Source organism: Ranitomeya imitator, chromosome 3 (assembly GCF_032444005.1).
Source record: "Ranitomeya imitator isolate aRanImi1 chromosome 3, aRanImi1.pri, whole genome shotgun sequence".
Taxonomy (NCBI): domain Eukaryota; kingdom Metazoa; phylum Chordata; class Amphibia; order Anura; family Dendrobatidae; genus Ranitomeya; species Ranitomeya imitator.
This window is the reverse complement of record NC_091284.1, coordinates 427,113,794-427,141,180: the sequence shown is the minus strand read 5'-3', so window position 1 is coordinate 427,141,180 and position 27,387 is coordinate 427,113,794. Positions and strand designations below refer to the sequence as shown.

Genomic DNA, 27,387 nt, shown 5'->3' with positions numbered 1-27,387 from the left:
ATAGCGCCAACATATTCCGCAGCGCTTTACAAATTATAGAGGGGACTTGTACAGACAATAGACATTACAGCATAACAGAAATACAGTTCAAAACAGATACCAGGAGGAGTGAGGGCCCTGCTCGCAAGCTTACAAACTATGGGGAAAAGGGGAGACACGAGAGGTGGATGGTAACAATTGCTTTAGTTATTCGGACCAGCTATAGTGTAAGGCTCGGGTGTTCATGTAAAGCTGCATGAACCAGTTAACTGCCTAAGTATGTAGCAGTACAGACACAGAGGGCTAAGACTGCATAAAGTGTATGAGAACATGATGCGAGGAACCTTTTTTTTTTTTTTTTTTTTTATTATAAATAGGCCACACAGGGATCGTTAGGTTAATGCATTGAGGCGGTAGGCCAGTCTGAACAAATGAGTTTTTAGGGCACGCTTAAAACTGTGGGGATTGGGGATTAATCGTATTAACCTAGGTAGTGCATTCCAAAGAATCGGCGCAGCACGTGTAAAGTCTTGGAGACGGGAGTGGGAGGTTCTGATTATTGAGGATGCTAACCTGAGGTCATTAGCGGAGCGGAGCGGAGGGCACGGGTAGGGTGGTAGACTGATACCAGGGAGGAGATGTAGGGTGGTGCTGAGCCATGGAGTGCTTTGTGGATGAGGGTAGTAGTTTTGTACTGGATTCTGGAGTGGATGGGTAGCCAGTGTAATGACTGGCACAGGGTAGAGGCATCGGTGTAACGGTTGGTGAGGAATATGATCCTGGCTGCAGCATTCAGGACAGATTGGAGCGGGGAGAGTTTTGCAAGAGGGAGACCGATTAGTAGAGAGTTACAATAGTCCAGACGAGAATGAATAAGTTAAACAGTCAGAGTTTTTGCAGAGTCGAAAGTAAGAAAAGGGCGAATTCTAGAAATGTTTTTGAGATGCAGGTAAGAAGAGCGAGCCAGTGATCGGATGTAGGGGGTGAATGAAAGGTCAGAATCAAGGATGACCCCAAGGCAGCGGGCATGTTGCTTTGGAGTAATGGTGGAACCGCACACGGAGATGGCAATGTCAGGCAAAGGTAGGTTAGTAGAGGGAGAGAACACGAGGAGTTCAGTTTTTGACAGGTTTAGTTTCAGATAGAGGGAGGACATGATGTTAGAGACAGCGGTAAGACAATCACTGGTGTTTTCTAAAAAGGTCGGTGTGATATCGGGAGCAGAAGTGTATAATTGGGTGTCGTCAGCATAGAGATGGTACTGGAAACCAAATCTACTGATTATCTACTGTGATAATGGGCTCCACATAGTGCTCCATACAGTATAATGGCCACAAAAAGAACTCCTTACACTATAATGGGCCCCACATAGTGCTCCATACAGTATAATGGCCACAAAAAGAACTCCTTACACTATAATGGGCCGCACATTACAGTATAATGGCCACAAAAAGAACTCCTTACAGTATAATGGGCCCCACATAGTGCTCCATACAGTATAATGGCTACAAAAAGAACTCCTTACAGTATAATGGGCCCCATATAGTGCTCCATACAGTATAATGGCTACAAAAAGAACTCCTTACAGTATAATGGGCTCCTCATAGTGCTCCATACAGTATAATGGCCACAAAAAGAACTCCTTACAGTATAATGGGCTCCACATAGTGCTCCATACAGTATAATGGACACAAAAAGAACTCCTTACACTATAATGGGCCGCACATAGTGCTCCATACAGTATAATGGCTACAAAAAGAACTCCTTACAGTATAATGGGCCCCACATAGTGCTCCATACAGTATAATGGCTACAAAAAGAACTCCTTACAGTATAATGGGCCCCACATAGTGCTCCATACAGTATAATGGCTACAAAAAGAACTCCTTACAGTATAATGGGCTCCTCATAGTGCTCCATACAGTATAATGGCCACAAAAAGAACTCCTTACAGTATAATGGGCTCCACATAGTGCTCCATACAGTATAATGGACACAAAAAGAACTCCTTACACTATAATGGGCCGCACATAGTGCTCCATACAGTATAATGGCTACAAAAAGAACTCCTTACAGTATAATGGGCTCCACATAGTGCTCCATACAGTATAATGGACACAAAAAGAACTCCTTACAGTATAATGGGCCCCACATAGTGCTCCATACAGTATAATGGGTACCACATTAAAAAGAATAAATACCTCTCTTCATAGTGTCTTCAGATCCTCTGCACATCTCAGTACATATGCACGTTGCGATGTCAGATGGAAAGGGGGAATGATGGGAAAGTGAACGTAAGCTGACGCTCCCTCCTCCATCAGTGCTTTCAACTGTACCAGGCTGTCAATATATAGTTGATAGTGTGATGTCAGGAAAAAGTGCGATGTAGGGTTGGTACCAAATATACTCAGGAGACCCGCCCGGCGTGACATATGTTGTGTAGAGAATCCCCTCCCAAATACACAATATGTAAACTTCACCTAAGCAATGTTTTTACTTAATTTCTTCCCTCTTGTTTTGTGGAAAAATGTAGCATTTTATACTCTAAATGGAATGAATTGTCTAAAATCTTATCAAAGGGGTATTTTCTTCCTCAAAATCCTATCCCAATATGTAGTAGGTGTAATAATTATAATAATATTAGCAAATACATCCAATTAGAGATGTAGTATAGATTTTTTTTGATTCGCCATGTCTCTTTCCTCATGTGCAGGCATTGTAGAACCTTGGGTATCAATGGTTACACAACCACTGATATAGTGACAGTTACCGTAATTAGTTGCTAGTGGTCATAACTAGTGATGAGCAAATATACTCATTACTCGAGATTTCCCGGGCACGCTCGGGTGTCCTCCGAGTATTTTTTAGTGCTCGGAGAATTAATTTTCATCGCCGCAGTTGAATGATTTACATCTCTTAGCTAGCATAAGTACATGTGGGGGTTGCCTAGCAACCAGGCAAGCCCCACATGTACTCAGCCTGGCTAGTAGATGTAAATCATTCAGCTGCGGCGAAGAAAACTAAATCTCCGAGCACTAAAAAATACTCGGAGGACACCTGAGCATGCTCGAGAAATCTCAAGTAACGAGTATATTTGCTCATCACTAGTCATAACCATGGATACCTAAGGTCCTGCACATGAGGAAAGAGACATAGCGAATCAGAAGAACTATACTGCATTTCTAATTGAAGGTATCTTCTAATATTATTAGTATTATTATTACAATTACTACATCTTGGGATAGGATCTTGGAGATGAGAATACCACTTTATTATTTCCAGTTGATAACAATGAGCATGAGCTGCAAAAAACAAACAAAAAATACCCACCAAGACTCATGTTTTAATGTGATATTACTGCTGTATTTTCCATTAAGTGCATTTTTCCAGTGGAGAAAAACACAGGAAAACTGCTCCATGTGAATATACCCTAATGGCTGCTTTAGTCGGCCCATAAACTGGTGTGTTGTTTTTTTTAAACTAGAGTATGAACACCGGCCAAGGAACATTCTAGGCGCGGAGAACAATCGTCATTTTATCGGCTTGTCTACATGGGCCATAAGAACTACCACTATAAATATGTGCCAGATGTGCACGGTTACATGCGACCTATGACTATGTCCATGGCTTCACATACTAGCAGGAACGAACCAGCCAAACTAAATCTCTATTCTCCAAAGGACGGTTAACAACTGTCATAAAGACGATATTGAGATGAAACCTTTTCTGATATGGCCCATGAGATCATTACATGTGCAATTGCTCAACTTTTCTTTTATACAATATAAAAGATAAATCTGAGAATTGGTGGCCACGTATCATTCCTGATTGTGGAAGACGATCCCTGAGGTCACTGCAAGATATAAAGGGGAGGGGATAACCAGAACTGGCTGTGATCTTTCTCCCCTATTTCACTTGCTGCCTCCATTAGGCCCATTTCACACATCCATAAATCATGGACCATTCTTGGAAGACCCGACCTGATTCATATATGAAAAATCAACCTAAAGATCAGTCCGTGTCCTCTTCTCCCGAGTCCAGTGGTAACTCTCTTAAAACCTTCCATCTGATTCTTGGAATTGTACTTGCTAACCTTTGCTTTGAGTGCAGCTTCTCAACCACAGAAAGAAACCCATTTCCTGAAATGCCTGATACTGTTCTTGTGATAATGTCACTTCCAGGGACAGATAAAAACTTAGTGAGCGATGAAACAAAGGATAAACTATTTTTAAAGTGTCTTAGAGAGGCCAAACCGTTAAAGGGAATCTGTCTGATATTAGATGCCTTGTTGATGTTTTTAAATCCTCTTTTATCACTTTACATAAATGACCTCTTCCAGGCTCTGTGGTGGACGCTGGTAACTCTGCCTCCAGAGATTATTTTACATGAAGGGGAAGTTACCAGTGTGAGACAAGTAACTAACACAGAACAGGAGATCTGAACTTTAGGACTCTGGAGGCAGAGTTATCTTCCAGGCAGCGTCCTCCCCAGAGCTTGGAAGATGTCATTTATATAAAGTGATGATAAACAATGATTTCTCAACAACAAGGAATCTGATATGAGACACACAGGGAAGACTGTTTTCAGCATTCTATAACCTGTATGTCCATATTGATCGTTTAGGTATCAAATGTTGACCGATTTCCTTTAAGTGTACCTTCCCACCCACTTATTTTCACTCTTCTCTCCACTCCTTCTTAGGTTGACAGCTCTAGCTTTATAGACCAGGAGAAGGGACTATAACGAATATTTGGCCCAGACCTAAAGCACCGAGCGCCTGCACTTGGTTATTATATGCTGACAGAGTCCCTTTAAGCATTACACAAAGGCTCCTGTAAGTCGCTGCTTTGTGGCTGAGCTATTTTTTACTGTTCGGTTCTTCCACATTACAATAATCGCACTTACAGATCACTCATGAAAAAAATTCACAAACTTATTTTGGACATAGGTGGCATCCTATGACAGTGCATCATTCTAGGGTCACTGAGATTTTCAGTATACCCCTTACTGATACTGAAGCTTTTCTTTTAAGAGAGTTGTTGAAGGCACCTTCACTATGGACAAAAGCTTCCTTTTCAGACTCTACTCTACACAGTAAAATATCGATATTTGCAGATGATACAAAACTATGTAAAGCAGTTAATACAAGAGAAGATAGTATTCTGCTACAGATGGATCTGGATAAGTTGGAAACTTGGGCTGAAAGGTGGCAGATGAGGTTTAACAATGATAAATGTAAGGTTATACACATGGGAAGAGGGAATCAATATCACCATTATACATTGAACGGGAAACCACTGGGTAAATCTGACAGGGAGAAGGACTTGGGGATCCTAGTTAATGATAAACTTACCTGGAGCAGCCAGTGCCAGGCAGCAGCTGCCAAGGCAAACAGGATCATGGGGTGCATTAAAAGAGGTCTGGATACACATGATGAGAGCATTATACTGCCTCTGTACAAATCCCTAGTTAGACCGCACATGGAGTACTGTGTCCAGTTTTGGGCACCGGTGCTCAGGAAGGATATAATGGAACTAGAGAGAGTACAAAGGAGGGCAACAAAATTAATAAAGGGGATGGGAGAACTACAATACCCAGATAGATTAGCGAAATTAGGATTATTTAGTCTAGAAAAAAGACGACTGAGGGGCGATCTAATAACCATGTATAAGTATATAAGGGGACAATACAAATATCTCGCTGAGGATCTGTTTATACCAAGGAAGGTGACGGGCACAAGGGGGCATTCTTTGCGTCTGGAGGAGAGAAGGTTTTTCCACCAACATAGAAGAGGATTCTTTACTGTTAGGGCAGTGAGAATCTGGAATTGCTTGCCTGAGGAGGTGGTGATGGCGAACTCAGTCGAGGGGTTCAAGAGAGGCCTGGATGTCTTCCTGGAGCAGAACAATATTGTATCATACAATTATTAGGTTCTGTAGAAGGACGTAGATCTGGGTATTTATTATGATGGAATATAGGCTGAACTGGATGGACAAATGTCTTTTTTCGGCCTTACTAACTATGTTACTATGTATGTTACTAAGAGCATGACTTTAACCTGCAACATGATGAAAAGCAGTTTAGTTTTATAGCATCCTTCAAAGTAAGGGGTAGCAATCCTGTGATAAAACAGACACAGCGGCTTATCATCGGCAGCTTTATGGTGCTGGTCAGTGGGGTTCCTATGTGTGTAGGTCTGTGTTCCCCCAACAGATCGTGTTTTCAGGATTTCCTTAGAATTGCCCAGGGGATAATTCAATCACTTGTGCAATGCTAAGGAAACCTGAAAACATGATCTGTTGGCGGCTCTTGAGGACTGGAGTTGGGGAACACTGGTGTAGGCCATCAATGTTAACATCTCAGGGTCAGTTATTAATGTGGCAAATGGAAAGGAATAGGGTTTTTTATAGGTAAAATTTAAAATAAGAATTTATAAATATATATTTATTTAAAAGTGTCACATTTGCAAACATTATTAATGCTTTTTACCTGCATGCACAGGTTACACATTCTGTTCCTTATGTTTCTTCCTCTTGGTCAGTTCTGCGAGCCCCTTTTGGATGTAGATAATGGACCACGAGTCCTTTTTTTCTTCTGCCTTTGTTAAAGCTTCTTTAAATATGCGCTCTGCATCCGCCAAGTGCTCTGTGTGAGAAGGACATTATCTCTTTAGCGGTACAATTAACAAAAAAAACACATCTCATCAATGGAAATGTCCATTGACATCTGTGGAAGAATGCTCTGGTCACAGTGCAGGGGGAAAGAAGTGAGCTGTAACCATCTGGATCCCTTTGTTTTCTGCTGTAATATGTGTGGTCACGCTGGTGAATCACTTACCCACTGCGGCACAGACCGCGCTTACCCTGGAGGGGTGTAACCAAGAGGCTACCTGGTTTTCACTGGAGCCTCTGACGGTGAGGTCAGGCTTGACCTGCAGGTAGCTGCCAGGTACCACTCCAGGGCAGTGTCTGGTACTGTAGCATCTGTAGTTCAGATAGTGCGGCTTCTGGATAACAAGGCATGATGGCCAGTAGAGACAGAATGGGCGGAGATTACTAAACAAGTTATGGTACAGAGAAACAGGAAATGCTGTGGGAACTGGGATCTGACAATGGACTTAGCAGCTTGAATACAAACTAAACTCGGATGTTGCTCAGGCACCTCCCTACTTGGGGAGGTGCCTTAAATCAATAGCGCCTCCCAGCTATTGGTGGGAGAAACAACAGGAGTGCAAGCACTGCCTCTTTACGAAGTGGAGAGCATGCGCCCTAAGTGCGCTGCCAGGAGACCTGCCTCGGTCCTGGGACACAGGAGGCGTAGTGGGAGCTGGAGCAGCTGCGGCGGTGACGCCAGTGTTACAGGTGTTGTGTATGTTTGTAATTCTGCCTGTGATGATGAGGTCACTACTGAAATGGAATCCGGAAAAGGTGACATGGGATAGTTGATGACATGTAAAATAAAAAAAAGATTAAAAAATCAGTGTCACAAAAACTTAATTAAAACAATAGGCTACTTTCAGATGACACATTTTGCAGAATCCGGCAGCGGCTCTCCCTACTGTTTAACCGTTTAAAATATTATATACCATTTATTAAAAATAAATACAAATCAAAACATTTTGATGACATATTCCATTTAATAAACACTTTCATTCTTCATAATCATTTTGATAAGAGAAATTTTGACACTCAGTTCTCAATTTTTTGAAACATTTACAAGAGGAATAACAGAGGAACCATGCAGGAAAAGGTACCAATATTACATTCTAGTACAGTACAGACCAAAAGTTTGGCACCCCTCATTTAAAGATTTTTCTGTATTTTCATGACTATGAAAATTGTACATTCACACTGAAGGCATCAAAACTATGAATTAACATGTGGAATTACATACTTAACAAAAAAGTGTGAAACAACTGAAAATGTCTTATATTCTAGGTTCTTCAAAGTAGCCACCTTTTGCTTTGATGACTACTTCGCACACTCTTGGCATTCTCTTGATGCGCTTCAAGAGGTAGTCACCGGGAATGATCTTCCAACAATCTTGAAGGAGTTCCCAGAGCCGCTTAGCACTTGTTGGCCCTTTTGCCTTCACTCTGCGGTCCACCCAGCGTCTGACTGGAGCACCTTGGGCCCACCAGAGAAAATCATTCTTGGGGCCCACTATGTAGCTACATAGAAATAGATACAAGACCACCAATTGTGCAGTAAAAAGCGCTAATATCAGGGTATAATATAAGGTAGTTCATGTCTTAATTATGTAGCACGGGTTGGGGTAACCCCCTCATAAAATATAATGCAGTCCCCTCTCATAGAATATAATGCAGCACCCCACAAAATATAATGCAACCCCCTCAGGTATAATGCAGTCCCCACCATAGAATATAATGTAGCACCCTCATAGGGTATAATGCAGCCCCCTCATATAGTATAATGCAGCCACCACAGAATATAATGTAATCAACTGAGAGAATGCAGCCCCACCACAGAATATAATGCAGCCCCCCATAGAGTATACTGTAGCCCCCTCACATAGTATGATGTAGCCCCCCATAATATAATGCAGTCCCCCCACAGAATATAATGTAGCCCCCTCATAAAGTGTAATGCAGCCCCTCGCCACCCTATCATTGACCTCATCACCACCTCCATCATTGCCTTCTCCCCCTCCACCCCTCTCATTCTCCCCCACCACCTCCATCACTGCCCATTCCACCACCTGCATCATTGCCTCCTCCCCCACCAACATTGTCCATTTCATCACCTCCATCACTGCCTCCCCCCACCATCATTGCCCATCACCTGCATCATTGCCTCCCCCACCATCATTGCCTCCCACCTCCACCATTGCCCATCACTTCCATCATTGCCTCCCCCCACCACCATTGCCCATCACCTCGATCATTGCCTCCCCACCATCATTGCCCATCACCTCCATCATTCCCTTCCTCACCATGATTGCCCATCACCTCAATCATTGTCTCCCCCACCATCATTGCTCATCACTTCCACCATTGCCCATCACCTCCATCATTGTCTTCCCCCATCATTGCCCATCACCTCCATCATTGCCTCCCCGCCATCATTACCTATCACCTCCATCATTGCCCATCACTTTTCTCATTGCCTCCCCTCACCCTCACTGCCCATCACCTCCATCATTCCCTCCCTCACCATGATTGCCCATCACCTCCATCATTGTCTTCCCCATCATCATTGCCCATCACTTCCATCATTGCCTCCCCACCACCATCATTGCCCATCACCTCTATCATTGTCTTCCCCCACCATCATTACCCATCACCTCCATCATTGTCTCCCCCACCACCATCATTGCCTATCACCTCCATCATTGCCTCCCATACCATCATTACCTATCACCATCATTGCCCATCACTTTCCTCATTGCCTCCCCTCACCCTCATTGCCCATCACCTCCATCATTGTCCTTCACCACACACACACAGCTCACCGCAGCTCATCAACACACACACACACAGCACAGCTCACCTCCCTGCAGCAGCCGCTCACCCCAGCAGCCTCTTCCTCGCTGGATTCCTGGAAGCTTTCAGACTGAGTCGAGACAGCAGCACGCTGGATGATGACGTGATCCAACTGGGCTGTCTCAGACAGGAAGCAGGACGCCGTGTGGTGAGCTGCTCTGTGAGTCTGTGCCTGCGTGTGTGTGTGTATGTGTGCTGTGCTGTGTTTGTGTGTGCGCGCGTTACTTTGTGAGTGTGTGTGTGTGGTGCGGCTTTACATGAGGGCAGAGTTAGCTGCACCCTGCGGCTAATGCTGCCCGCTATTAAAGATAAATGGTATTCACGCCTCTCCACGCCCATAGGGGCGTGGGGAAGCGTGAATATTCATTTTGCTTTAGTACCGGGGACAGGATCCTGTCTCCCGATGCTGCTACTGGCACAGAGTGGGCCCCCTTGACTCACGGGCCATATAGCCATTGGCAAGGGGCCCCTGGAGCAGTGGCGGCCCTATGCAGCTGCTGGCCAGTATGCCAGCAGATGTCAGTGCCAGGGCCCACCAGAGAATCCTCAGGTGGGCCAGTCCGAGCCTGGGTCCACCTTACCCCAAAGCATCTCGATTGGGTTCAGGTCTGGTGACTGTGGAGGCCAGGTCATCTGGCGTAGCACCCCATCACTCTCCTACTTGGTCAAATAGCCCTTACACAGCCTGGAGGTGTGTTTGGGGTCATTGTCCTGTTGAAAAATAAATGATGGTCCAACTAAACGCAAACTGGATGGACTAGCATGCCGCTGCAAGATGCTGTGGTAGCTATGCTGGTTAGTATGCCTTAAATTTTGAATAAATCCCCAACAGTGTCACCATCAAAGCATCCCCACACCATCACACCTCAATGCTTCACTGTGGGAACCAGGCATGTAGAGTCCATCGGTTCACCTTTCCTGCGTCGCACAAAGACACAGTGGTTGGAACCAAAGATCTCAAATTTAGACTCATCAGACCAAAGCACAGATTTACATTGGTCTAATGTCCATTCCTTGTGTTCTTTAGCCCAAACAAGTCTTTTCTGCTTGTTGCCTGTCCTTAGCAGTGGTTTCCTATCAGCTATTTTACCATGAAGGCCTGCTGCACAAAGTCTCCTCTTAACAGTTGTTGTAGAGATGTGTCTGCTGCTAGAACTCTGTGTGGCATTGACCTGGTCTCTAATCTGAGCTGCTGTTAACCTGCGATTTCTGAGGCTGGTGACTCGAATAAACTTATCGTCAGAAGAAGAGGTGACTCTTGGTCTTCCTTTCCTGGGGCGGTCCTCATGTGAGCCAGTTTCTATATAGCGCTTGATGGTTTTTGCCACTGCACTTGGGGACACTTTCAAAGTTTGCCCAATTTTTCGGACTGACTGACCTTCATTTCTTAACCCCTTAGCGACCGCCGATACGCCTTTTAACGGCGGCCGCTAAGGGTACTTAAACCACAGCGCCGTTAATTAACGGCGCTGTGGAAAAAGTCCATAGCGCCCCCCAGAGGCCGATTTTCTCCGGGGTCTCGGCTGCCGAGGGTAGCCGAGACCCCAGAGAACATGATTCGGGGGGTTTTTAACCCACCCCGCATTTGCGATCGCCGGTAATTAACCGTTTACCGGCGATCGCAAAAAAAAAAAAAAAAAAAAGCGATCTCTTTTTAATTTCTCTGTCCTCCGATGTGATCGCACATCGGAGGACAGAGAAAAGGGGTCCCAGGTGGCCCCCCAATACTCACCTAGCTCCCCCGATGCTCCTCGTGTCTCCCGGTGGGCACCGGGAGAATCTTTGGGGTCTCGGCTGCCGGGGGTAGCCGAGACCCCAAAGAGCACGATCGGGGTCGGTATTACCGACCCCTGTTTTGCGATCGCCGGTAATTAACTGTTTACCGGCGACCGCAAAAAAAAAAAAAAAGTAAAGTGTAATTCTCTGTCCTCTGATGTGATCGCACATCAGAGGACAGAGAAATAGGGGGATTCGGGGACCCTAGCATACTCACCTAGGTCCCTGGATCCTCTTGCTGCTCCTCCTGGCCGCCGGCAGCAGAACATGGCGGACGCATGCCCAGTGCGCCCGCCATCTGTCTCCATCTGCCGGCCGGCAGGAGAACAGCAGTTGGGGCTAAAATTAGGGGTAGGGTTAGGGGTAGGGTTAGGGGTAGGGTTAGGTTAGGGTTAGGGGTAGGGTTAGGTTAGGGGTAGGGTTAGGGGTAGGGTTAGGTTAGGGGTAGGGTTAGGGGTAGGGGTAGGGTTAGGTTAGGGGTAGGGTTAGGTTAGGGGTAGGGTTAGGGTAGGGCTAGGGTTGGGGCTAAATTTAGGGTTAGGGTTGGGGCTAAATTTAGGGTTAGGGTTGGGGCTAAACTTAGGGTTAGGCTTCTTTCACACTTACGTCGGTACGGGGCAGTCGCAATGCGTCGGCCCGACATACCGACGCACGTTGTGAAAATTGTGCACAACGTGGGCAGCAGCTGTAGTTTTTCAACACATCCGCTGCCCAATCTATGTCCTGGGGAGGAGGGGGCGGAGTTACGGCCACGCATGCGCGGTCAGAAATGGCGGATGCGACGTACAAAAAAACGTTTCATTGAACGTTTTTTGTGCCGACGCTCCGCCAAAACACAACTGATCCAGTGCACGACGGACGCGACGTGTGGCCATCCGTCACGATCCGTCGGCAATACAAGTCTATGGGCAAAAAACGCATCCTGCGGGCACATTTGCAGGATCCGTTTCTTGTCCAAAACGACGGATTGCGACGGAATGCCAAACGACGCAAGTGTGAAAGTAGCCCTAGGGCTAGGGTTAGGGTTGGGGCTAAAGTTAGGGCTAGGGTTGGGGCTAAAGTTAGGGTTAGAGCTGGGATTAGGGTTAGGGTTTGGATTAGGGTTCGTATTAGGGTTAGGGTTGGCATTAGGGTTACGCTTGGGATTAGGGTTAGGTTTGGGATTAGGGTTAAGGTTAGGGTTGTGATTAGGGGTGTATTGGGATTAGGGTTAGGTTTGAGGTTAGGGTTGAGATTAGGATTAGGGGTGTGTTGGATTTAGGGTTTTGATTAGGGTTATGGTTAGGGTTGACTTGGGGTAAGGGTTGTGATTATGGTTAGTGATTAGGATTATGGATGAGGTTGGGATTAGGGTTAGGGGTGTGTTGGGGTTAGGGTTGGAGCTAGAATTGGGGGGTTTCCACTGTTTAGGTACATCAGGGGGTCTCCAAACACGACAGCCAATTTTGCGCTCAAAAAGTCAAATGGTGCTCCCTCCCTTCTGAGCTCTGCCGTGCGCCCAAACAGTGGGTTACCCCCACATATGGGGCATCAGCGTACTCGGGATAAATTGGACAACAACTTCTGGGGTCCAATTTCTCTTGTTACCCTTGTGAAAATAAAAACTTGGGGGCTACAAAATCTTTTTTGTGAAAAAAAAATATTTTTTATTTTCACGACTCTGCATTCTAAACTTCTGTGAAGCACTTGGGCATTCAAAGTTCTCACCACACATCTAGATAAGTTCCTTGGGGGGTCTAGTTTCCAAAATGGGGTCACTTGTGGGGGGTTACTACAGTTTAGGTACATCAGGGGCTCTGCAATCGCAACATAATGCCCACAGACCATTCTATCAAAGTCTGCATTCCAAAAAGGCGCTCCTTCCCTTCCGAGCTCTGCCGTGCGCCCAAACAGTGGTTTACCGCCACATATGGCGCATCAGCGTACTCGGGATAAATTGGACAACAACTATTGCAGTCCAATTTCTCCTGTTACCCTTGTGAAAATAAAAACTTGGGGGCTACAATATCTTTTTTGTGGAAAAAAAAATATTTTTTATTTTCACGACTCTGCATTCTAAACTTCTGTGAAGCACTTGGGCATTCAAAGTTCTCACCACACATCTAGATAAGTTCCTTGGGGGGTCTAGTTTCCAAAATGGGGTCACTTGTGGGGGGTTACTACAGTTTAGGTACATCAGGGGCTCTGCAATCGCAACATAATGCCCACAGACCATTCTATCAAAGTCTGCATTCCAAAAAGGCGCTCCTTCCCTTCCGAGCTCTGCCGTGCGCCCAAACAGTGGTTTACCGCCACATATGGCGCATCAGCGTACTCGGGATAAATTGGACAACAACTATTGCAGTCCAATTTCTCCTGTTACCCTTGTGAAAATAAAAACTTGGGGGCTACAATATCTTTTTTGTGGAAAAAAAAATATTTTTTATTTTCACGACTCTGCATTCTAAACTTCTGTGAAGCACTTGGGCATTCAAAGTTCTCACCACACATCTAGATAAGTTCCTTGGGGGGTCTAGTTTCCAAAATGGGGTCACTTGTGGAGGGTTTCTACTGGTTAGGTACATCAGGGGCTCTGCAAATGCAACATAATACCCGCAGACCATTCTATCAAAGTCTGCATTCCAAAACGGCGCTCCTTCCTTCCGAGCTCTGCTGTGCGCCCAAACAGTGGTTTACCCCCACATATGGGGTACCAGCATACTCAGGACAAATTGGACAACAACTTTTGGGGTCCAGTTTCTCTTGTTACCCTTGTGAAAATAAAAATTTGGTGGCTAAAAAATCTTTTTTGTGGAAAAAAAAAATATTTTTTATTTTCACGGCTCTGCATTATAAACTTCTGTGAAGCACTTGGGCATTCAAGGTTCTCACCACACATCTAGATAAGTTCCATGGGGGGTCTAGTTTCCAAAATGGGGTCACTTGTGGGGGATTTCTACTGTTTAGGCACATCAGGGGCTCTCCAAACGCGACATGGCGTCCGATCTCAATTCCAGCCAATTCTACATTGAAAAAGTAAAACGGCACTCTTTCTCTTCCAAGCTCTGCGGTGCGCCCAAACAGTGGTTTACCCCCACATATTGGGTATCGACGTACTCAGGAGAAATTGCACAACAACTTTTGTGGTCTAATTTCTCCTGTTACCCTTGTGAAAATAAAAATTTGTGGGCAAAAAGATCATTTTTGTAGAAAAAATGCAATTTTTTTTTTCACGGCTCTACGTTATAAACTTCTGTGAAGCACATGGGGGTTCAAAGTGCTCGCCACACATCTAGATAAGTTCCTTAAGGGGTCTAGTTTCCAAAATGGTGTCACTTGTGGGGGGTTTCCACTGTTTAGGCACATCAGGGGCTCTCCAAACGCGACATGGCGTCCAATCTCAATTCCAGCCAATTCTACATTGAAAAAGTAAAACGGCACTCCTTCTCTTCCAAGCTCTGCAGTGCGCCCTAACAGTTGTTTACCCCCACATATTGGGTATCAGCGTACTCAGGAGAAATTGCACAACAACTTTTGTGGTCTAATTTCTCCTGTTACCCTTGTGAAAATAAGAATTTGTGGGCAAAAAGATCATTTTTGTGTAAACAAAAGCGATTTTTTATTTTCACGGCTCTACGTTATAAACTTCTGTGAAGCACTTGGGGGTTCAAAGTGCTCACCACACATCTAGATAAGTTCCTTAAGGGGTCTAGTTTCCAAAATGGTGTCACTTGTGGGGAGTTTCCACTGTTTAGGCACATCAGGGGCTCTCTAAACGTGACATGGCGTCCGATCTTAATTCCAGCCAATTCTGCATTGAAAAAGTCAAACGGCGCTCCTTCACTTCTAAGTTCTGCGGTGTGCCCAAACAGTGGTTTACCCCCACATATGGGGTATTGGCGTATTCAGGAGAAATTGCATAACAAAATTTATGGTTACATTTCTGTTTTTACACTTGTGAAAATAAAAAAAATGGTTCTGAATTAAGATGTTTGCAAAAAAAAGTTAAATGTTCATTTTTTCCTTCCACATTGTTTCAGTTCCTGTGAAGCACGTAAAGGGTTAATAAACTTCTTGAATGTGGTTTTGAGAACCTTGATGGGTGTAGTTTTTAGAATGGTGTCACACTTCATTATTTTCTATCATATAGACCCCTCAAAATAACTTCAAATGAGATGTGGTCCCTAAAAAAAAATGGTGTTGGAAAAATGAGAAATTGGTGGTCAACTTTTAACCCTTATAACTCCCTAACAAAAAAAAATTTTGTTTCCAAAATTGTGCTGATGTAAAGTAGACATGTGGGAAATGTTATTTATTAACTATTTTTTATGACATATCTCTCTGATTTAAGGGCATAAAAATACAAAGTTTGAAAACTGCAAAATTTTAAAAATTTTCGCCATATTTCCGTTTTTTTCATAAATAATCGCAAGTAATATCGAAGAAATGTTACCACTAACATGAAGTACAATATGTCACGAAAAAACAATCTCAGAATCAGTGGGATCCGTTGAAGCGTTCCAGAGTTATAACCTCATAAAGTGACAGTGGTCAGAATTGCAAAAATTGGCCTGGTGATTAAGTACCAAATTGGCTCTGTCACTAAGGGGTTAAAGTAATGATGGCCACTTGTTTTTCTTTACTTAGCTGCTTTTTTCTTGCCATAATACAAATTCTTACAGTCTATTCAGTAGGACTATCAGCTGTGTATCCACCAGACTTCTCCTCAACACAACTGATGGTCCCAACCCCATTTATAAGGCAAGAAATCCCACTGATTAAACCTGACAGGGCACACCTGTGAAGTGAAAACCTTTCCTGGTGACTACCTCTTGAAGCTCATCAAGAGAATGCCAAGAGTGTGCTGAGCAGTCATCAAAGCAAAAGGTGGCTACTTTGAAGAACCTAGAATATAAGACATAATTTCAGTTGTTTCACACTTTTTTGTTAAGTATATAATTCCACATGTGTTAATTCATAGTTTTGATGCCTTCAGTGTGAATGTAAAATTTTCATAGTCCGGAAAATACAGAAAAATCTTTAAATGAGGTGTGTCCAAACTTTTGGTCTGTACTGCATATGTATAGAATATGGAGAGTCAGTCAAGATTTACCTTCCAAAAATATTATTTTTGCTCCGTTAAGGGAAAAAATAGAATAAAAAGTAAATGAAAGACCCGTGTCCACCTCCTACTGACACTAAGCTAAACTGAAGTGCATAATGCCAGTCGGTGGGGTGTACACTGCAGAGGAGGAGCTAACTTTTTTTGTGCATAGTGTCAGCCCCCTAGTGGCAGCAGCATACACCCCATGGTTCCTGCGTCCCCCAATGAGAGGCGATAGAGAAAAATAGAATAAAAAGTAAAAAACTAAAATAAAAACTGTGCCTCCTACGGACACTAAGCAAGAACTGGTTCACTTGGAGCCAGCAGGAGGGTGTATACTGCAGGGGAGGAGCTATTGTTTCTGTATTACTTAGTGTCCTCCTAGTGGCAGCAGCATGACACCCATGGTCCTGTGTCCCCCAATGAGGCGTAGGAGAAAACAGGATTTTTGGTTGCTTACCGTAAAATCTGTTTCTTGAAGCCTCCATTGGGGGACACAGGAACCATGGGTGTATGCTGCTGCCACTAGGAGGCTGACACTATGCAAATAAAAAAGTTAGCTCCTCCTCTGCAGTGTACACCCCACCGACTGGCATTAAACTCTTCAGTTAGTGAGAAAGCAGTAGGAGAAAGAACAAGGTTGAAAAACCATAACCACAAACTTGAGAACTGTAAACGTGAGAACAGTCAGAGAACATATAACAAAAACATTGGGAGGGAGCTGTGTCCCCCAATGGAGGCTTCAAGAAACAGATTTTACGGTAAGCAACCAAAAATCCTGTTTTCTTTATCGCTTCTCATTGGGGGACACATGAACCATGGGACATCCCAAAGCAGTCCCAAGGGCGGGAAAAACAGACTTCCATCAGGTCAGAGGACTCACCACTGCCGCCTGCAGGATCCTTCTGCCTAGGCTGGCGTCCGCCGATGCATAGGTATGGACCTTGTAAAATTTGGCGAACGTGTGGATGGAAGACCAAGTTGCCGCTTTGCACAGCTGTAGGGCGGAAGCCCTGTGGTGCACCGCCCAGGAGGCGCCGACTGCCCGGGTAGAGTGAGCCTTAATCCCAGGAGGGGGCACTCTGTTCTTGACCCGGTAAGCCTCCAAGATTGCCATTCTGATCCATCGAGCAATAGTCGCTTTAGAAGCCGGCTGGCCTCTGCGCGTGCCATCAGGAATGACGAAAAAGGAATCCGTCTTCCGGAAAGTGGACGTTCTGTCCAGATAGATCCTCACAGCCCTGACAAGGTCCAGCTTGTTCAATGATCGCTCCAGAGGATGAGTCGGAGCTGGACAAAAGGAAGGTAGAACGATGTCCTCGTTGAGGTGGAAGGTGGAAACCACCTTAGGAAGAAAAGAAGGTGGGGGCCGGAAGACCACCTTGTCCTGGTGAATGACCAAAAACGGAGGACGGCAAGACAGGGCCGCCAGCTCGGAAACGCGGCGAATGGACGTGATGGCCACAAGAAAGGCTACCTTCCATGATAAAACTGATAGAGGAATCTCCCTAAGAGGTTCAAAGGGAGAAACCTTCAGAACGTCCAGTACCAGGTTTAGGTCCCATGCCTCCACAGGGGCCCTGTACGGCGGGACGGCGTGGGCTACCCCCTGAAAGAAGGTCTTAACCTGTGGCCGAGAGGCCAAGGTCTTCTGAAAGAGGATGGAAAGCGCAGAGACCTGACCCTTCAGGGAACTAAGAGCCAGGCCCGAATCCAGTCCTGCCTGAAGGAAGGCCAAAAGAGAAGGCAGGGAAAAAACCATAGGCGGAACGCGGTTGGACTCGCACCACCGGAAGTAGGCCTTCCAGGTGCGGTAGTAGATCCTGGAAGACGAAGGCTTCCGAGCCTGAATCATGGTGTGAATCACCCGGTCCGAAAGGCCAGACGCTCTCAGAACCGCGGTCTCAACAGCCACGCCGTTAAACTGAGCGACCGAGAATTCGGGTGGCAGATCGGACCCTGGGACAGCAGATCGGGCCTGTCTGGAAGGCGCCAGGGAGCGTCCGCGAGAAGGTTGACGAGCTCCGCGAACCAAGCTCTCCTGGGCCAATCCGGGGCGATCAGGATGACCGGCACCCCTTCCGCTTTGATCTTCTTCAACAGTTTGGGAAGTAATGGAAGGGGTGGGAACAGGTAGGGCAGCTCGAACTGTGACCAAGGAATGGCCAGAGCATCGACGCCCACTGCGAGAGGATCGCGGGACCTGGAGACAAACTGCGGAACCTTCCTGTTGACTCGGGACGCCGTGAGATCCACATCCGGAGTTCCCCATCGAAGACAAATCTGATGGAAGACCTCCGGATGCAAGGACCATTCCCCTGCCGCGAGGCCCTCCCGGCTGAGGAAGTCGGCGGCCCAGTTTTCCACGCCGGGGATATGCACCGCGGATATCACCGGAACCGTTGCCTCTGCCCAAAGGAGGATCTTGGATACCTCGGCAAGGGCCAAGGAGCTCCGAGTCCCCCCCTGATGGTTGACATATGCCACAGCCGTGGCGTTGTCCGTCTGGATCTGGACTGGAAGGCCCCTGAGGATCCTTTCCCAGTGGCGGAGGGACAGGAAGATGGCCCGAATTTCGAGGACGTTGATCGGCAGAGATGACTCCTGCAGCGACCAGCGGCCCTGGACCGTCAGGTGGCGAAAAACCGCACCCCAGCCGAGCAGGCTGGCGTCCGTTGTCACCACCTGCCAGTGAACCGGAAGGAAGGACCTGCCCTGGGAGATGAGAGGTGACGTCAGCCACCAGTTGAGAGACCGCCTGACCCGAAAGGAGAGTTTGATCGGTCAATCCAGGGAGAAGACCGACCTGTCCCACTGAGACAGAATGGCTTGCTGAAGGGGTCGCGAATGGAATTGGGCGAAGGGAATCGCTTCCAATGTAGCTACCATCCTCCCCAGAACCTTCATGGCCGAACGGAGGGAGGGAGGTCGAGGACCCTGGAGCAAGCGTATGTCCCGACAGAGAGTGGATCTCTTGTCTGTGGGAAGGAAGACTCTGCTCTGACGAGTATCGAAAAGCATGCCCAGAAAGATGATGCGCTGAGAAGGAATAAGGCAGGACTTCTTCCGGTTTACCAGCCACCCGAAACGGGCTAAGGTGTCGAGAACAATGGACAGGCTTTCGTGGGCCTGAGCGAAGGACGGAGCCTTGATGAGGATGTCGTCGAGATATGGAAATAGGACCAAGCCTCTGACTCTCAAGATGGCCATCAGCGCCGCCATGATCTTTGTGAACACTCTTGGCGCGGTTGCGAGACCGAACGGCAGAGCGACGAACTGAAAATGATCTCGTTGCACTGCGAAGCGCAGGAAACGGTGATGTCCGGGAAATATCGAGACATGGAGGTAGGCGTCCTGGATATCTATTGAGCATAGAAACTCCTGAGCCTCCATGGAAGCAATTACTGAACGAAGGGATTCCATCCTGAAGTGTCTCAGGCGAACTCTCCTGTTCAGCAATTTGAGGTCCAGAATGGGGCGAACTTTGCCGTCTTTTTTCGGTACCACAAAAAGATTCGAGTAGAAACCCGTGAAGCGTTCTTTTTCTGGGACGGGAACGATTACCCCGGATTTGAGCAGAGAAGCGATGGCTGAGAAGAAGCCCGGAACTAGAGCGGGGTCTCTTGGAGGACGGGATTGGAAGAAACGATCCCGAGGTCGGGAAGCGAATTCTATTTTGTATCCCGAGGATACAACTTCCCTGACCCATGCATCCTCTACTGCGGAAATCCAGACGTCCCTGAAAAGGAGAAGACGGCCGCCCAATCTGGGAGTTGGGCTGGAGTCTTGCCGAGAGTCATGCCGAGGTGGATCTTCCAGTCCTGGGCCTGGAGGATCTACCCTGGGAGAAACGAGGACGCCAGGACGGAGTGGGCCTAAAGGACACCGCCTTCTTCTCTTGACGTGCCTGTGGCCTCTGTTGCTGCTGGGAAAAGGAGTTTGACGCAGCGAAGTGACGAAAAGGCCGAAAAGAACGAAACTGTCGTCTAGGAGGAGGGCGACGAGGCTTAGCCTGGGGGAGAAGAGAACTTGTACCCCCGGTGGCGTCCTTAATTATTTGGTCCAGCTGGGAACCAAAGAGGCGAGAGCCCTGGAAGGACAGACTAGTGAGGGACTTTTTGGAGGACAAGTCCGCCTGCCAGGCCTTGAGCCAAACGGTCCGGCGGATGGCAACGGCATTGCTGGAAGCTTGAGCCGCACAAGACGCGACATCCAGGGAGGCGGAAACCAGGTATTCACCAGCGTGGGAAATCTGGTTGGCAAGTTCCGCTAATTGCGCGGGAGGCGCCCATCCAGGATACCTCGCCGAAGATCCTTGGCCCATTTTGAGATGGATTTTGAAGCCCAAGTGGACGCAAAAGCTGGACATAGAGCCGCTGAAGCCGCTTCAAAAGCAGATTTCGCGAAGGATTCTATAACTCTATCGTTAGAATCCTTCAGAGATGCTCCGCCGGACAGAGGAAGCACCGTGTTGGTGGACAGCCTGGAAACAGGGGGGTCCACCGAGGGAGAGGCCGTCCAATTGGCGGTAAGTTCTGGAGGAAAAGGATATAACACACCCAGGCGTTTTCCCCTCTGAAAACGCCTAGTGGGGTTCTCTCTCTCTCTGGACACGATTTCCTCGAATTCAGGATGAGGAGCGAAAAATTTTGAAGGTGGTTTGGCCCGTCTAAACGAAACCGCCTGATCTGCGGGTTCCGTAGAGGGATCCTTGATGCCACATGTTTGGTTTATTGCCCCAATGAGGTTCTGGACTGTCTCACTCATGGTGGCGATTTGGTTAGGATCCAGCTCCGAAGTATCCTCCGAAGGTGCATCAGATAATGCCTCGCCTGACTCAGGGGAGGAGGATCGGTGGGACACCAACCGCGGGGGAGGGCCGAGCGGCGAGATGGAGCGCGAAGAGGACTCAGACCGACGTTCCTGTCTGGACCTTTTGTGGCTTATCAAGGAGAGCTCTGGCGGCGGTTCCTGTGACCCGCTGGCTACGGCCGAGGTCTGCAGGGGTAATCGATCCAGCGCGGACACCAGGGTTTGAGATACCCGTGTTAAATCGGCCACCGACTGTGACAGAGAGGCGACCCATCCTGGGATGGGGGGATCACTCTCGGGCGGAACAGCCGGGGGATCCTGGGCGGTGGGAACAATCGGGTTGCTGCAGGACTGACACAGCGGGGAGGACTGACCTGAGGGAAGTTTGCTGTTACAGGATGAACAAGCAAAGTACGTGACTAAGGCAGAAGAAGAAGTAGGGGGGCGAGAGCGGCCCCCTTTAGAGGTAGACATTTTGAGAGGTCCTCTGAAGATGCCAGTGGGTTAGGGGACAGTGGGGCAGAGGGGGGTGTCAGTCTGCAGTGCAGCTACTCACGGACCCGTCCTGGAAGATGTCCCACTTGCCGGAGGAGAACTCCTGCCCTGAGGTGCTGGATTCTGTGCAGATTTTGTGCCCACGGAGAATGCAGTGGCGAAGGTGTGGGGCACGCTGCATGAGCTCCTGCAGCTAAGAAGCGGTGAGCACACACAGACGCTGTCCCTGGAGGACGGGGGCGAAGCCAGACAGGGGGGCGCCGATGAGCAGGCACAGTATGTCGGGCGGGAAAAAAAGCCCGCCCGATGAAGAAGGAAGTGGGCGGAGCGCGGCACCGGAAGTAGGCCCCGGGAAAAGCCGGGGCCTAAATTAGAAGCCGGTGCCCACTGAGAAGAACCCCCGCGGCGCAGACACTGCCCGGCAGAGCGGCGCTGAAGCCGCCGCATGAAAGAGAGAGAGCGCTGTCGCCGGAGTAGGCCCCGGAAAAGCCGGGGCCTAAATTTGGAGCCGGTGACCGGAGAGAAGATCCCCGCGGCGCAGACGCTGCCCGGCAGAGCGGCGCGGCAGCCGCCGCATATAAGAGAGGGAGCGCTGCCGCCGGTGAAGAATCGCCGGAGTAGGCCCCAGCTGGCTGTGGAGGTGAGCGCCGCCGGAGAGGCCGCCGCATAGAACGCTGAGGGGGGGGAACGCTGAGGGCAGCTGGTACGCCGCAAGTAGGCCCCGGGAAAGGCCGGGGCCTAAATTAGGAGCCAGCGACCGCTGAAGGAAAAACTGCAGGCAGGAGTGTGCCGCAAGCAGGCCCCGGGAGGCCGGGGCCTGAAAGAAGAACGGCGACCGCTGGAGGAACGCGGTGGGGCATGGAAAGGTAGCCACCGCGCAGGGAACGGGGAAAGTGCTGCAAATGCAGCGATGACCCGCGCTGAGTCCTGGGAACCTCTTTAGAAATACTCACCTAGTAAAATCCCCCGTCGTCTGCTACTAACCTTGAGAAGGTATCAGACGTCCATAGGAGCTGCTGATGGACGTCCTCGTCTCCTCCGACCGACAGGCTCTGGTGGGCGAGTGGGTGGGGGACGGGCCAGGACCGGACTTCTGAGCACGCTTGTGTGCCAGGCTCTTGGTCCTGCTGAGGGATCTGAGGATACGGGGTGGCAGTACACGCCGTACTCATAGTCCGCTTGAGGGACTACAGGTGTGACAGCTCACCCTGTATCCCATCCGGAAAAAACCTGAAAAGAAACGACGCACATTGAGGTAGATAAGGGTCTAAAGAAAGACCCGTGTCCACCTCCTACTGACACTAAGCTAAAACTGAAGAGTTTAATGCCAGTCGGTGGGGTGTACACTGCAGAGGAGGAGCTAACTTTTTTATTTGCATAGTGTCAGCCTCCTAGTGGCAGCAGCATACACCCATGGTTCCTGTGTCCCCCAATGAGAGGCGATAAAGAAAGTATTATTTTGTTTTCATTTTGGTGGGTACTCATCATGGATAGAGCACAGATGCAAAATATATTTCAGTGTTTGGAAAAATAGTTTCCAGAATTACAGATCTTGCTCATTTTAATTTTTACACATGTATTTAAAAATAATTATAGCATTATCTGATGTGTTCAACTTCCATTAAAGGGAATCTGTCACCCCCTGGCACCACAGGCGCGGGGGCCACCACTACACATCGCAGAGCACTGTGACCCTAATGGGAGGGGGCTGGTCCGCTAATGAAGACCGGAGGCAGAGTTTTCTTCCAGGCATTGCACGCCCCATTTTTCATCAGTGTTGTTTGCATTGTAATACATACCTTGATGTAAGAGGATCATCGCCATGTTGCCAAGTATAACATGCTGATTGGGGTGCTCAGTCTGTTGTGCTGCATCAAGTGCTTGTTTTACATAGGTATATGCTTCACCAAAGCGGCCCTGAGCTTCCAGCACTGTCGCCAGGTCGCTGAGTAAAGTCACAGTCTGCAAGAGAGAAACACAGAACGATGGTGAGACGAGTACAACAGGCAGACATGATACAGAAATGCCCTGTAACTAGTGATAAGTGAATGTGCTTGGATAAGGTGTTATCTGATCATGCTCAGGTGCTAACCGAGTGTTTTCGGCGTGCTCTAATAATATGTTCGAGTTCCCGCAACTGCAACAATACTGCCATTGGTTTTCTGAAGTGTCTTCCTCCTCAAAGACTCAGTGGGTATGCCGGACTTATTTTTATTAACCATAACAAGATTTACAACAAATCGAGTGTCAATACTCATTTTGTGTTTTACAATAGATTAACCCCCCCCATGGAGACCAAATCAGGAGCAAACAATAATTCGTCCATAGTTGACAATATTAAACAGAGTATAAGTTGTACTCTTTAATATTATATGCTGGTAAAACATTAATTAATCCCATCCAGCCACGGCTGCCATGGTTTATGGAAGAATACCAGCCTGTTTCTCTTAGTGTAAATACTTTTCTCAAATTGAATTATATGGTTCGTTTGAGTAATGAAATCACGTCTGGATGGAGGCTCCTCTCTAATCCAATATTTTGCAATCAGTTTCCTCGCAATAAACAATAATCTTGCAATTGCAATTTTAGTCGTGTTGTCAGTTAATATTTCCTCCACGTACCCTAATATACATATCAACGGGTTCCTAGGGACAACGCACCCATATGCCATTTCAATGCAGTTCAACAGTACAATCCAATAGGAGGACAATCTGGGACAATGCCAAAGCATATGTAATATGTCTGCCTGAGATTGTGAACATCTAGGGCCATCAGAGTTGGATTTCAGCCCAGCTTTAAATAGCATATCAGGTGTTCTATACACCCTGTGAATCACGTACAACTGTGACAATCTCCCAGGCTCACTCATAGATATCTTGGGTACATACTCTAGAATAGACTCCCACCTATTATCATCTCACCCAGATCAGCCTCCCACTTCCATCTGGCCTTGACAGGGTGCCCTCCCAAAAAGGTGTGCAACAGATCTCCATATACTTCCGATATTACCCCCTTCGTTCCACTATTTTTAAGAATAAAATTTAGCGTGAGATCCGTCTGCACCTCTATAGGCCCTCTTCTTCTTTGTGCCTGGAATGCATGTTGAACCCATCTGTATTGAAAGATATTCAGCCTTGGGAACTGAAATTCCTCCTGCAACACTTTATATGCCTTGAGGTTCCCCCTGTAAATCAACTGACCTTTCAACCCCATGCCCACTTCCTTCCACTCACCCAATCCCTCCATATTATTGAACTCCTGAAAATACAGTTACGTCCATATATATTTGGACAGAGACAACATTTTTCTAATTTTGGTTATAGACATTACCACAATGAATTTTAAACAAAACAATTCAGATGTAGTTGAAGTTGAGACTTTCAGCTTTCATTTGAGGGTAATCACATTAAAATTGGTTGAAGGGTTTAGGAGTTTCAGCTCCTTAACATGTGCCACCCTGTTTTTAAAGGGACCAAAAGTAATTGGACAGATTCAATAATTTTAAATAAAATGTTCATTTATCGTACTTGTTTGAAAATCCTTTGTTGGTAATGACTGCCTGAAGTCTTGAACTCATGGACATCACCAGACGCTGTGTTTCCTCCTTTTTGATGCTCTGCCAGGCCTTCACTGCGGTGGTTTTCAGTTGCTGTTTGTTTGTGGGCCTTTCTGTCTGAAGTTTAGTTTTTAACAAGTGAAATGCTGCTCAATTGGGTAGAGATCAGGTGACTGACTTGGCCATATAAGAATATTCCACTTCTTTGCTTTAATAAACTCCTGGGTTGCTTTGGCTTTATGTTTTGGGTCATTGTCCATCTGTAGTATGAAACAACGACCAATGAGTTTGGCTTCATTTGGCTGGATCTGAGCACACAGTATGGCGGCTCTGAATACCTCAGAATTCATTCGGCTGCTTCTGTCCTGTGTCACATCATCAATAAACACTAGTGACCCAGTGCCACTGGCAGCCATGCATGCCCAAGCCATCACACTGCCTCCGCCGGGTTTTACAGATGATGTGGTATGCTTTGGATCATGAGCTGTACCACGCCTTTGCCATACTTTTCTCTTTCCATCATTCTGGTAGAGGTTGATCTTGGTTTCATCTGTCCAAAGAATGTTCTTCCAGAACTGTGCTGGCTTTTTTAGATGTTTTTTAGCAAAGTCCAGTCTAGCCTTTTTATTCTTGATGCTTATGAGTGGCTTGCACCGTGCAGTGAACCCTCTGTAGTTACTTTCATGCAGTCTTCTCTTTATGGTAGATTTGGATATTGATACGCCGACCTCCTGGAGAGTGTTGTTCACTTGGTTGGCTGTTGTGAAGGGGATTCTCTTCACCATGGAGATTATTCTGTGATCATCCACCACTGTTGTCTTCCGTGGGCGCCCAGGTCTTTTTGCATTGATGAGTTCACCAGTGCTTTCTTTCTTTCTCAGGATGTACCAAACTGTAGATTTTGCCACTCCTAATATTGTAGCAATTTCTCGGATGGGTTTTTTCTGTTTTCGCAGCTTAAGGATGGCTTGTTTCACCTGCATGGAGAGCTCCTTTCACCGCATGTTTACTTCACAGCAAAACCCTCCAAATGCAAGCACCACACCTCAAATCAACTCCAGGCCTTTTATCTGCTTAATTGAGAATGACATAACGAAGGGATTGCCCACACCTATCCATGAAATAGCCTTGGAGTCAATTGTCCAATTACTTTTGGTCCCCTTAAAAACAGGGTGGCACATGTTAAGGAGCTGAAACTCCTAAACCATTCATCCAATTTTAATGTGGATACCCTCAAATGAAAGCTGAAAGTCTGAACTTCAACTGCATCTGAATTGTTTTGTTTAAAATTTATTGCGGTAATGTCTATAACCAAAATTAGAAAAATGTTGTCTCTGTCCAAATATATATGGACCTAACTGTAGATATTATCCCAAATAGACAAAATTCTGTGAAATGTGTTACCCCCCTTTCTGACATACCTTGTGAATTAAATTTATGGTATGGTACTGAGACCCCCATTTTTTGAAAAGTCCCGCCTCTAGATCCTTACTCAACAGCCAGGTTTTAATTACTGTAGATACTCCACACTACCAGGTGCCTGTCCCTTAGCCGACATGTCCCCCCATCCCTTGAGATGCTGGCATTGTGCGGACAAGAAATATATCCAGGGATTAGGTAGAGAAAGACCCCCCCTCTTCCTTCGGACTCTGCAATATTTCCTGTTTGATTCTCAGACTCTTCCTACCCCACACTAACTCACCAAATAGCAATTTTATCCTGCGGAAGCTACACAATGGGAGCCAAAAAACTTGAAGACACAAAAGAGCACAGTAAAACCAAAAACACTCTGTTGCAGAAAAATCACAGTAATCAGCAAGTGTAGTTAAAAGATGTAAAAACAGGGTATTTGGTTGATACGTTTTTTGCAAAAAATCTATACTAAGCTGCTCCACCAAACGTCAAGGTATACCCATATAGAGCAGTCCTAACTGATGTATGCAATCCCTATCTGATGTATTTAAAAACCTGATCATCTGTATATTACCTGTGTGAACAGGGTTCAGAGAGGATATGTCCATGTGGACACGCTGAATGCAACAGCTTTTGTTCCTACAGACTTGTTCACTGTGCAAGTAGCCCATGTGTTTCTGTTTCCACAATGGGAGCCAAATAGGGGCACGTACAGTATCTGCGGCATCACAATCATCTTAAGGACCCTTACCCTGAGCAGAAGCGTCCCAG

General features: G+C 46.8%; 1 protein-coding gene across 2 annotated transcripts in view; it reads right to left on the bottom strand.

The window, feature by feature from the left end:
• Positions 1 to 27,387, bottom strand: part of LOC138670156 (tetratricopeptide repeat protein 19, mitochondrial-like) — a 70,153-nt gene that overhangs the window by 7,161 nt on the left and 35,605 nt on the right. The window contains exons 9-10 of one of the 2 annotated variants that reach the window (XM_069757233.1): positions 23,447 to 23,609; positions 6,469 to 6,624 (exon numbers count right to left, since the gene is read on the bottom strand). In XM_069757233.1, the coding sequence (XP_069613334.1) occupies positions 6,482 to 6,624; positions 23,447 to 23,609 (306 nt within the window). In that variant the 3' untranslated portion in view covers positions 6,469 to 6,481. Of the gene's footprint in view, positions 1 to 6,408; positions 6,625 to 23,446; positions 23,610 to 27,387 lie in introns of those variants that run through there. The other variant, XM_069757232.1, reaches the window with a different exon arrangement.